The following is an 11,821-nucleotide window of genomic DNA, read 5'->3' as shown; positions in this document are numbered from 1 at the left end:
GAAAAGCCAGCAGCGTGTGGAAGCTGCGTTGCCACCCAAACCAAATGCGATCAGGACCTTTAATTTCCAGCGTGGCAGCTGTTGTTTACATCACTTTCACACACCCCCCCCTCACATGCAGTAATTTGTTCTTACAATGTTCTTGTTCTCCCACACATGTACTTAAACAGGAAGCGAGGGGTGGGAGTTGTAGCGTGGGGGTTTCCTGTTCTGTCTTTCTCAAACACTTAACTGACACCAAAGCTTTGATCAAAAGATCTAAGTACACAAGCTAAGGGTACATAATGCTTACAACAGGAAAACCCCAAGCGCTCCCCTGGTTACAGGGTTCCCGGCACGCTACTGGTACTTTACAAATATTTTTTTTTTTTTTTTAGTAAATAATTTCCTAATGGGAACGTGGGCTATTCTAAGGTAAGCACAATGCCATTATTACACGAAGTTTTGCTTTCCTGGTTACCCTGTAGAGACAGGGTGAGGGCTCTCCCCTCAAGATGTCCCGACACGAAGGGGAAACCCACAAGCTTCAACCCAGGGGGTGAACGAGGCGCTCCGAACGGGGCGGACCGGAATTCAGACCCCCGCCCCGCCGCCTCCCGCCTCCCCACGGACCGCAGCCGGCGTTCGGAACCCATCTCCGAACCCGCCTCCCGCGGGCCCACCGGGCTGCGGGCACGCAGTTGTGCGGGGGAGCTCCCAGGGGACCCGCACCGTTGCCCCGCACCGCCCAGCCCCGCTGCGCCCACCGCAGGGTGCGGGTCCCCGCCCTCCATCCCTCCCGCCCACACTACAAATCCCACAATGCCCCGCGCCCCAACGCGCATTCCCCCCCCTCGCCCGCCGTACCTGGCGCATGCGCACAGCTCCATATGACTCCAAGATGGCCGACACAGCGTCCGGTAGCTCCGGCACGGTAACGGCGGCTCCTCACCGGGTCTGCGGGGCCGTTGCGGAGGGCGTCTCCCGCGGTGGCGGTGGGAGAACCGGGCGGAACGGCAGCGGCCTGTGCCTCCCATGGCGCTGGGGCGGCCGCGGCCTGCCCGCGGGGCTTTGAGGCGGAGGCTGAAGGGAGGGAGGCGCTGATTGGCTGAATGGCCAGAGGGAGGCGGGGCTCGGCAGCGAGGCTTGATTGGCGCATGTTCTTCCGCTCCGATTGGCCGGAGAAGGGGGCGGAGCGGCTTTTTTAAAGGGGCCGCGCTCCCCCGAGGTCTGGGGGTGGCTTCGGTTCCCTGAGCTCTCGTCTCGGTGCTCTGTCTCCGCAGAGATCGGGCAGTAAACATGCGACCACGCCTGCGGATAACTACTACCTGGCTCGGAGGAGGACTCTGCAGGTGGTGGTCAGCTCCCTGCTCACCGAGGCTGGCTTCGAGAGCGCCGAGAAGGCGGCGGTGGAGACGCTGACAGAGATGTTACAGAGCTGTGAGTGCCCAGCGAGGTCACACTGGTCCCCTGGAACTCACAGAGTCATACAGTGGTTTGGGTTGGAAGGGACCTTAAAGCCCCCCCAATGCCACCCCCTGCCCTGGGCAGGGACACCTCCCACCAGACCAGGTTGCTCCAAGCCCCCTCCAACCTGGCCTTGAACCCCTCCAGGGATGGGGCAGCCACAGCTTCTCTGGGCAACCTGGGCCAGGCTCTCACCACCCTCACAGCAAAGAAGTTCTTCCCCACATCTCATCTCAATCTCCCCTCTTTCAGTGTCAAACCCTTCCCCCTCCTCCTATGGCTCCCCTCCCTGATCCAGAGTCCCTCCCCAGCTTTCCTGGAGCCCCTTTAGGGACTGGAAGGGGCTCCAAGGTCTCCCCGGAGCCTTCTCTTCTCCAGGCTGAACCCCCCCAACTCTCTCAGCCTGTCCTCGCAGCAGAGGGGCTCCAGCCCTCACATCATCTCCATGGTCTCCTCTGGCCCCACTCCAACAGCTCCATGTCCTTCTGCTGTTGGTGGCCCCAGAGCTGGAGGCAGCACTTGGGGGGGGGGGGGTCTCCCCAGAGCAGAGCAGAGGGGCAGAATCCCCCCGGTCATCCTGCTGGTCACGCTGCTGGGGATGCAGCCCAGGGTGTGGGGGGCTTTCTGGGCTGCCAGCGCACATTGCTGGCTCGTGTGGAGCTTCTCATCCACCAACACCCCCAAGTCCTTCTCCTCAGGGCTGCTCCTGATCCATTCTCTGCTGAACCTGGATTTGTGCTGGGGATTACCCTGACTTTTTGCTCTTTAGTGTCTCTACAGCTTTATTTTTAAATATGAAGGCTGTAAGACACGGGATTCCAGGAGCTATTTTTTCATTCCTTGCTGAATTTGTTAAAAATTCTTACCTCTGAAGCTGGGACTGGGCTGATACAAATGTGGGGTCACTGTCTGAATCAAATATGTGGTGGGGTTTTATTTTCCCCCCCCAGATATTTCTGAAATTGGAAGGAGCGCAAAGTCCTACTGTGAACATACAGCCAGAACGCAGCCTACGCTCTCTGATATCGTGGTTACTCTGGTGGAAATGGGTGAGTAGGTGACCGGTCCCGCTGATCCCAGCTTCCCGCGTTGCAGAAGGTTGGGGTGTGCTGCGTTGGTAGGAAAATCCGTCCCCCCACGTTTCTGGTGTTTGTGTGACACCCACTGTTCTGGGTCTCCTGCAGGCGCTCAGGTATCGCTGCTGCGGGTGCGGTATTTTCATGGACAGAGTGTGTGATTTTTCTGTCTCATGTAACTTGGTTTCCTTGGAAAAATTCTGGAGAAAGGATTTTCGACAGGATAAACTCTTAGTGTGATTTCTGTTCCCTCTTTTGTATTGCAGGGTTCAATGTCGAAACGCTTCCCGCGTATGCCAAGCGCTCCCAGAGGATGGTCATCACTGCCCGTATGTGGGAAATCCTTTCTCTTCAGATGCAGGGAATTGGAAATAATTTGGCTTTCCTCTCTGCTGGCATCCAGAGCTTCTGCTTTTTCTGATGGATGCTGCAGTCCAGCACCCCTGGACGTGCAGTTTGTGTTAAGGATTCCTGTAACGACTGTGTAATAGCTGAAGGAAGGTCCCCTCTGCCGAAACAGTTGCCTTTCCTTCAGCATCCTCATTGCACACGAGAATCCCCAAGACGGTTTTGTTCTCCCTGTGTAGGAGAGAGGGATCAAGTAATCCCCTTTTGGGGATGCCAAACATAACCCGAAACTATTGCTCGTGGGATGTCCCCTGTCCCTTTTATAGCACCCGGAGACACGGGTCACCGCTCAGTGAAATCACTTTGTGCCTAACTCTTGACAGAGTGAAGCCGGCTGATTTGTGTGTGTCTGTGTTTTTTAACTGTAGCTCCTGTGACAAACCAGCCCGTGACTCCCAAAGCCCTGACAGCTGGACAGAACAAGCCGCATCCATCCCACATTCCCGGCCATTTCCCCGAGTTTCCAGATCCTCACACTTACATCAAGACACCAGTGAGTGAAAAAAGAACTGGGATCTGTCTGAAATCAATGACACCAGGAGCGGTGTATAAGTATTTTTACTACAGCGCCGGTACTCTTTGTTGAAAATACTGCTTTTTCCTGGCTTAATATTTCATTTGTTGTTTGCGGGTTGCCCTTGCTGTAGATTTTTGGCTGATTGACATCTGTAGCTCTGAAAATCTCTGCATGTTGAAGGTAAATGCCTCCCGGGTGGTGTTTTGAACCCCGCTCTCTGCATTGTAGCTGCTAACGGTGTTGGTTTTTTGTCCCTCCCTGCTCCACAGACATATCGGGAGCCGGTATCTGATTACCAAGTCCTTCGGGAAAAGGCAGCATCTCAACGGCGCGATGTAGAAAGAGCTCTCACGCGTTTCATGGCTAAGACGGGAGAAACGCAGAGTCTCTTCAAAGACGATGTCAGCACATTCCCATGTGAGTAATCTAGGGCACTCGGTGCTGTAAATGACGGCTGAGTACACGCTCCGTTAGAGCTCTTGCTACTGCAGGAGGGGAGCGCTGAATGACCGCGTTGTGTTTGCCCTTCTGAGGGCCGAGAAGGCTGGGAAATGAGGAATTTTCGATTTAAAATGGGGATGAAAACTGGAATCAAGGCCAAATGGTGGGCCCTCAGCAAAGGCTCACTTTCTTCTGCTGATGGAGGAGGCCTTGGCTGATGGGTGCTAAATTCAAAGCTCAATCCAATCCTGTCTCCGACCCTCTGTAACTTTTAAACAAGTGATTTCTTCTCTCTGGAGGTTTTCCGATTTCTCTGTCAGCAAAACAGTGATGAAAATTCCCACCTTCCCAAGGCTCACTGGCAGTACAGATGTCAGTGTTATCTTAAGGGGGATCTAAGTGATGCATCAGCCTGCGAGATAATAGAACTTCTATGGATGTCAGGAAGGACTTTTTGTGTTAGTGTAATGTTGTGTCCTTGGCTGGAAACATAAAGGGACCTCAGAAAACAGGAAATTGGAGACTGATATCTTTTAGGGACAGCATATTTCATTCCTGATCCCTGGGAGCAGCAGGAAAAGAGTGTGTGTGTTTAAAACCAGAACCAGTGAAAGTGTTTGGTCTCTTAAGTAACTGGTTGGCTTTGTCCTTCGTAATCTCTGACTTGAGGAGCATTCTCCCAGTTTGCTGACTGTGTCCTTTTCCCTAACCCCAGTGATTGCTGCCAGGCCTTTCACTGTACCCTACCTGACAGCTCTTCTTCCCTCGGAGCTGGAAATGCAGCAAATGGAGGAAACAGATTCATCTGAGCAAGACGACCAGACAGACACTGAGAACCTCCCCCTGCACATGAGCACGGTACGCCCAGCATGAGAGAGCGAGGTCTCTCGGGCCTGACTTTCTCAAACATGTGAAACTTGGTTCTTTGCCTGTCTTCCTTGCACCTGGGCAGAGTGGGTGGAAAATGGCAGAGTAGGTTGCGTTTTACCAGGTGTAAATGACTAAACATTGTCATGGTTCTTTAACTTCCTGCAGGGTGTGATGCAAAATGAGGTTGGATCATGAGCTTTCAGTACAACCTTCATTTCAGCGTTCGGGGAGAGGGGATTGTCATAGAATCCCACTGTTCCCAATGGGGATCTTCTTGTGTTAGAAATCAGGAGTCCTCACCTGTGTGCTCCCTGTGTGCTACTGTTTATCTTGGCTGTTGATTACCTGTTTTGCCCATGGATTATGTGGTTTGAGCCTTGTTTAGCCTAACTTTGGTTGTTTATGCTTATGGGTTTTTTTAATGTTATGGTTTGGTTTGGTTTTGTTTTGTTTTTATGTGGCAGGATGATTCAGGACCTGAAAAGGAGAATGCTTCAGTATTACAGCAGAACACCTCCCTGTCAGGCAGTAGGAATGGGGAGGAAAATGTGATAGATAATCCCTACCTCCGGCCAGTGAAAAAGCCCAAGATCCGCAGAAAGAAGTGAGGTGCAGGCAGCTGGCTGCTCTAAGGAACAGAAACCTGGGGGGGTTCACCTCCACTGCTGCGGGTGAGAGGCACGGAGCAAGACAGGAGAGGCACCACGGCTGAGCAGCAGAAGCAGAAGAATGATCTTTCTCTGCCTGGTGAACTACACTCTCATCCTGGTTTGAACTGCTCCCTCTTTCCCCTCTTCTCTCCTGCTGACTTGGAAAGGTCAATGGTCAATTGCTGTAAAAGCCTCGAAGGCCACTGGGTTACGGGTGGGAATTGTCTCGTTTACTTTGGTTTGTTCTCCATGTCGGCAGGATTTGCTCTCTGAAGAGACAGGGGGACATAAAGGTTCTCGCTGCTCAGTGCTTCCCAGCGGGCTCTGCAGAACACAAAGGCATAATTCGTTCGTGGCTGGCTGGCAGGCTAGAACAGAAACTTCTGCAATCAACCCTGCCTGGCCTTATAGTCTAAGGAGCATGTATTAACAGAGACAGAAAAATCCCAGAGAGGTTTATTTCTTTGGATTCTTGGCAGGTGAAAAAGCAAAACAGACTCTTCTTTTATAAACTAAAGGCATCTGATGTGTTGGTAAGAGAGTGAAGTGTAAATACAGAGTGAAGATGGCATTTTATTCTCACTTTTCTGACTGCAGCTGCTCTTCTAACTTAAAAGCGCTAAGTGTGGTGTTTACCCTGTTCTGCTTTGAGATTATTTTCTAGCAGTATGAATGGCAAGATTTAACAGCTGCTTCAGGCTATTTTTCAGTTCTATTGTTAGTTTCAACACAGCACAACTCCTTTGAGAGTTCACGCCTTCACCAGCTGTTTTGAAAGGTGCTGTGCTGAAAAACTTGGAATATGGAATAAAGCTGTATTGATTGCAGTCGTCAAGGCCATGCTATTGATTGCACTTTTTAATTTTGTCCATCTCAAATACGGGCTTTCATCAACAGAAGTTGCTCTTTTTTTCCCCTTTTATTTCCCCAGAGCAGAAGACTTTATTTCAGCAGTAAAAATGACTAGTGGTGGGTGTGTTGTAATTGTTAGCTGGCTCTGGAGGGCTTTGCTTGAATTCAGCTTTTCCTTAAGCAAAATATGGGCTAAATTTCTTTGGCAAGAGACTCCTGTAGTTTGATGCAGTTTTCCAGGGCTCTCTTCTGGATGAAAATACGGTGCTAGGAGAGGCAGCAAAGGCTGCCTGGTGCAGACTGCTAGGAGCTTGTGGTTTCCCAGAGTAGTGGCTGAATGCAAGAAGTCTGTTGCAGTCACCGGGGAGATCAGTTACGTGTGTACGTGTTCACCTCCGTTTAGTTAAGGCATCCTCCCCGGCCTCCCTCTTCCCCTGCCACCGAGGGAGGAGAAAGATAAAAAGGAGTTATTGTTTAAGTGAGAATGGAGGTGTTCCTGCCAAACAATCTGAAATTAGATCTCTAGCAAAAAAAAAGTCCTGTGTGTGCCATTGTCACTTCTGCTGGTGCCTTGGTTGTACAGAGCAACAAATGTTCAGAGATGTTGTGTATGTATGTATATATAAAAGTTTATATCTTTTTTTACTTGGATTAAGCAGTTTTCATAATGAGAAAATCCCTCGCTGGGTAGGGGAAAAATGTAGCATGCAAATAGTAATTTTTATGTTCATAATAAAAGAAATTTTATCTTCTACATGCAAAAGTGGCTGAGTCCTTGAAGTTTCAGGAGTGGAAAAGCACCTGAATGGAGCCTGTGTGTGTTTTCAGTGGGATCTACAAGCAGTAGGAAGTCTTGTCTTGTCCTTCCCTCTGCATCTCTTCCTTTCTCCACAGCAACACTTGATAGCTGGGAAGGTTGAAAAAACTTTGTTTCATTAGAAATATGTTCAGTGAGAACAAAGTGCCTTTTGAAATACCATCAGTTTTGCAAAAGCTTTAGTAGAAGGTTTCTCCCACCATAGGTGGAATGTATGGTTGAGAAGGGCTGCATGCTTTTTTTATTTTACATCTTCTCTTGCACATGTATTTTTCTCCTGATTAGAAGACCAAGACGGGTGGAGATGAAGGATGCAGTATCAGCTGTGAATACGAAGATGAAGCCTTAAACAGCCATAAACCCAAGGTCTTAGGACAGTACCATTTCCAGTGGGTCATACCCTCTTCTTCAAAAGATTGCACCAAAAGGGGCAACTGCAAACCACCAAGTACATCCCCTTTTTGACAGCTGCAACTACAAAGCAGCCTCTTGTGGTTGGGAGGGAAAGAGCCAACGTGCCTAGAAAAGGCAGGTCGTGAGCAGCTGCTGTCGTGCATCTGTGAGACCTCTCGAAGACCGAAAGTGGGAAATTGGAAGAACGCATTTTGGTTTTAGAGCTGAAATTGGGCTACAGGTGAAATTTGCTACAGAAACAGCTAAGCAGACCCGGAAAATCTGAAAGCCTGCATTGTGACTGGTAGCTATATTGAGAATTAATGCTGCCTGCTCTTCGTTTTCCCCTGAGATTGAATCAGGCTTGTGATCAGACACATTAAGTCTGTGTGTGAAGGTTTGTAAACATTTATAGACATCCCTAGGGTCTAAGTTGTACATTACAGAAACAACTGATGATGAATACCAGTACCTTTCTGTTTCAGGCTAAATTTATTTTCGTGGCCAGGTTCTTAATTAGCAGTATGTTGCTTGCTACTTGCTTGAGAATATCTTCCTCACATCAGTAGGGAAGAAACTAGTAACGCAAACGTACATCTTGCAGGCCAGCTGCCCTAACCTGGCCCAGCACAGCCTCTTTCCCTACGATGTTTGCTGTGTGCTGCTTTAATATAGTTGCTGGCTCTGCACAAAGCCATTGTACTCTCTCTGAACATACCTGAGGGCAGTGCAGGACCGGTGGCGGTGCCGTGTACGCCCCCATGTTTCTCAGCTCTCCTCAGGCCGTGGATGAACTCCTGGGCCTGGTGTCTGTTGGAGATGAGGAGATGGTCACAAGGAGGCTGAGGAGAAGATGGTGGCAGCTGAGGAGAAGATGGTGCTGTTCACTCCCAGTGCTGAGGAGACAGGACAGCAGCAGAGCCACCCTCTAGCTGTGCTAATTTGCCTCCTCTCCAGTGCCAGGGATGGCTGGATTTTGGGGGAAAAGCCCCCTGAAGCGAGGGAAGCCGGATCAGGGAGGGCGGTGAGGTGAGGCAACCCCAGAGAAAATGGCCGCCAGCCTCACCTGGGCTGAGGCGCTGAGAAGTGCTGTGCGTGGACCCCCGGCGGCACCCAGACACAGAGAGGCAGCTGACAGCTGGCGTGATACCTGGTAAGCACAACTAGTGGCAAGAAATCCCTCTTTTTAAAATGTTTTTATTTGGAGAGGCTGGGTAGTGCAGATGAACGTCTCCCCGAGTGGGTGGGAAGCAGAGGCGAGGCCTGAGGTGCCCTGCTGGAAGGGGAGGACGTACGGCGGCAGCCCGGGCTCCTCAGCTGTAGTACAAACTCAGGTAGGCCACTCTGTCCCGGTGTTTCCTGAATTCTCTGTCTACGGTCAGCTAAAAGACAACTGGTATCCATTAGACATTAGCAATGACAATTGCTTCAGAAAATTGCAGGAAGACACGACATGTTGTTGACAACCTTAACCTATGTTTTAAATCAGAACGGTTTTCTTTTCAGCCGAGCTACACGGGGAAGTCCGTGCTCTGGTTCTCTGACTTTGTAGATGGAAACTTCCAGAGCAAATTTCTTAATAGAAAGGTTTTTTTGAAGGGCTTTAACTATTTGTGCAAACCAGCATTTTCTGATAGAAAATCACTTTGTATCTTGTGCCTCAGGCTAGTAGAGCCACGTACGCAGCAGGCCAGTGAGGAAAGGTTGACAAAACATAGTGCAAATGCATTGAAGCAATCATACAATTTCCATTGTCAGAAGCATTGAGCCAGGAATAACATCCCCTTAGCCCTCTCCTTACCTTCTGTACCTCCATTTTTAGCATTCTCTTTGCTGGCATTGGCACTAAAGACCAGTCTGGAGACCCAAACTTCATTGGCCAAGTGATTTTTTTGTGCAATCGCTTGTCTGCTTCATAAGTTCCGGGTCTAAAGAAAACAGACACAAAATATCTCACTTCTGGAGCTGGTGCATGATGATTGCAATACTGGAATTTACCAGCCCTGCCTTGATCCTTGGGAGAAATGCATGTTGTGGTACTCAAGTCATCATGCTAAGTTAAAGACTAAAGCAGGGCAGCTTTCTGAAGATAAAAAAGCATTACTGGGAACTCAGTTACCTATCTCCCATCTGTGTCTTAGTATTTCTCTGCTAGTACTCCTGCTTACTATTAGAAATGGAAGAAAATGAGTTACATTACCCAGGGAAAAATTCTTTATCTGAAGGTTTATCTGGAAATCGTGGTGTCTTAATGGAAAATGGAGCATAGGCAGGCTGGCATTTTCTTTCTTTCTTCCAGAGTGACTGGTACGCTGCTGGGCTGGGAGTCACAGTCTGCAAGAGAGAAAATTTCTATATGGAAGATTTTGTTCTGCAAACCATTCCTACATGCTCTGGTCAGCAGCCATTACAGACCTGCTGTTCAATGCATGCTTTGGCATAAAAAAATCAGAACAAGTCAAATATGCACCCTCTGCTCCTTACCCAGTGTGTTCTGTGATGTGTCTCCTAATATATCGTTATTCTAGAGGAGCTGGACCAGAAAACATAGTGTGTTTGTTCAGATGGTATAACTGAGCTCCCTCCCTGATTTTGCTTCAAAATGTATATTTACGTGTGTGTGTGTGATACAAAGGAATGTGTATATACAAATGCGTGTGTCGATGTTGCCAGAGCTCATATGATCAGTCATCAGTCTCTAGGCTCGACGCCTCCCACCAGACTATCTGTAAGGAGATCACGAGACTCTGTGTAAGTTGGACACAGCCCCAGAAAACGTGAATGAAACTGATAGTCTATGTTAGGAACAGCCTACAAATTCTTGCAAAGCTGCAGCTCTGCTGCTCTGAAGTGTGCTTTTCTTACCTGTGGCTCTGGTATGAAACGCTGGGCTGTCCTCGCTCCTAGAACATAGCCTTTCTGGCTCAGTGGTTTGTTTTCCAAAGAGTATCTGAAGCTGCTTCTCTGTGATTCAAAAGCAGAAGTGTCTTACTGACATTTTTAAGACAGTGTTTGCAGAAGTACATGAGCAGCAGACATTATTCCTATTCATTCCTCCAATTTCTCACTGATGTAGAGCGCTAGGGCAGCTCAATCTTTGAGGACTGGTGCGTTTGGAAGGGGAGGGGGAATTTCTTTTTTGAGATCTATGTGGAGACCTCGTACAACTGGTTTGCAGGGCAGGTAAGGGGACTCTTGTGTCCAGCTGGCCATGGTCCTATTATTCCTATTCTGTGAAGGAAAAGCTCTGAGCACAAAAACTGAACAACGTACCTCTTGACTCAGGTAACAGCCTGGCCCGAGCGCAGGGTTTCCACTAATCGCTATCAGCTGGACTCCCAGCCTGTCTGGGGCATGGTGGAGAGGGAATATTTTCCGCTCTTGACACGACCCAAATGAGATTCGCTTCTGCGCATCTGTGGGACCTGGAGAGGGAAATACTACCAGTGTGATAAACCCATGCAGAGGTGACCACTTGCTGCTTTTTTACCTTTGTAAGTGTCTGCTGCTCTCTGCCTGAGGCCAACCACCCCTTTATCTCCCAGATGGGAATTTTCCCTGACCCTGGATATTTGTTAGGAGTCTGCCCTTTGGATGCCTGTTCCCTCCTGCCACAAAAGTTTCTTTTTCCTCAGCCTGAGTACAGAGTAGTGTAGCAGCCTGGTTGTGGAGAAGGTTGCTGGTGAAGCCCGATGTTGTGCAGCTCCCTAGCGGCAAGGAAAGCCCCGCTGCCCACAGTACCACCCCCCTGGTTCACGCACCTCGCAGGGCTCACCTCTGGGTTCCCACACCTCTGCCATGCTGCCCTGCAAGACGTTAGGATGTGTGTGTACTCCAGTTGCTATAGACACGGAGAAGGGGGGGCAGAGGGAATGCTGGCAATGGCAGCGCCTGAAGGGTGCAGGGAAAAGAGGAGGATGAATAAAATCCCTGTGTATTGTGCTGTGCTGGCTCTCACTCCCAGGAGCTGCTGTTTCACACTGTAATTCAGTAAGGAGAGGTCTCTGTAGAAGCAGTCTATAGGTTGGGCTGTCAGGACCCTTCTCTGTGATCTCTCCTGTGGCACAGCTATATCTGCCCCATTGTCTGCTCTCGGTCTTTTTCCCTGTGCCTGTCAGTCAAGGTAGGGCAGCAAAAAATCCCTGGAAAATGCCATACTGGAATTAAGTGTGTTCAGTGCCAGCCTGTGCATTCAGGCCTTTCCCTGAGCACAAGTGAGAGAATCAGGAGCATCATACCAGGAGAGAATCACGGAGCATCAAAATATGAAGAGCAAGAAAAGTTGAAACAGTGAGGAATGTTGCTTTTGCAGAACACTTTATTTAATCATTCTTATGTTGTGCGATTAGGT

At 49.5% G+C, this 11,821-nt stretch overlaps 2 protein-coding genes across 3 annotated transcripts; one reads left to right on the top strand and one right to left on the bottom strand.

Moving 5' to 3' along the window:
- The first annotated feature begins 853 nt into the window (after window positions 1–853).
- Window positions 854–7,019, top strand: TAF8 (TATA-box binding protein associated factor 8). 2 transcript variants are annotated; one of them, XM_074163361.1, is made up of 8 exons: window positions 854–913; window positions 1,263–1,419; window positions 2,397–2,495; window positions 2,789–2,851; window positions 3,299–3,423; window positions 3,717–3,864; window positions 4,604–4,746; window positions 5,223–7,019. In XM_074163361.1, the coding sequence occupies exons 1-8, from the start codon at window positions 854–856 to the stop codon at window positions 5,364–5,366; spliced, it is 939 nt and encodes a 312-aa protein (XP_074019462.1). In that variant the 3' UTR covers window positions 5,367–7,019. The 2 variants fall into 2 exon arrangements, with proteins under 2 accessions (XP_074019462.1, XP_074019463.1); XM_074163362.1 differs by having other exon boundaries at window positions 881–919; window positions 5,223–7,013.
- A 1,764-nt stretch (window positions 7,020–8,783) lies between these two features.
- On the bottom strand, window positions 8,784–11,270 carry CIMAP3 (ciliary microtubule associated protein 3). Its single transcript, XM_074163480.1, has 6 exons — window positions 11,246–11,270; window positions 10,744–10,886; window positions 10,336–10,434; window positions 9,671–9,804; window positions 9,272–9,398; window positions 8,784–8,852 (listed from the first exon to the last, which is right to left on the bottom strand). The coding sequence occupies exons 1-6, from the start codon at window positions 11,268–11,270 to the stop codon at window positions 8,784–8,786; spliced, it is 597 nt and encodes a 198-aa protein (XP_074019581.1).
- Between the last annotated feature and the right edge of the window lie 551 nt (window positions 11,271–11,821).

Source organism: Numenius arquata, chromosome 24 (genome assembly GCF_964106895.1).
Source record: "Numenius arquata chromosome 24, bNumArq3.hap1.1, whole genome shotgun sequence".
Taxonomy (NCBI): Eukaryota; Metazoa; Chordata; class Aves; order Charadriiformes; family Scolopacidae; genus Numenius; species Numenius arquata.
Note: the sequence above shows the minus strand (reverse complement) of the source record. Positions and strands in the feature narration are given on the sequence as shown.

Excerpts from the sequence above, each read along its gene's own strand:
- CIMAP3 (XM_074163480.1), bottom strand. The coding sequence starts at position 11,270 with ATGGCAGAGGTGTGGGAACCCAGAG. Across the intron at positions 10,435-10,743 it reads GCTGTTACCTGAGTCAAGAG|AGAAGCAGCTTCAGATACTC; the intron begins GTACGTTGTTCA and ends TTTGAATCACAG. Across the intron at positions 8,853-9,271 it reads TAAAAATGGAGGTACAGAAG|CTGACCGTAGACAGAGAATT; the intron begins GTAAGGAGAGGG and ends GTTGTCTTTTAG.
- TAF8 (XM_074163361.1), top strand. The coding sequence starts at position 854 with ATGCGCACAGCTCCATATGACTCCAAGATGGCCGACACAGCGTCCGGT. Across the intron at positions 2,496-2,788 it reads GGTTACTCTGGTGGAAATGG|GGTTCAATGTCGAAACGCTT; the intron begins GTGAGTAGGTGA and ends TTTGTATTGCAG. Across the intron at positions 4,747-5,222 it reads TCCCCCTGCACATGAGCACG|GATGATTCAGGACCTGAAAA; the intron begins GTACGCCCAGCA and ends TTTATGTGGCAG.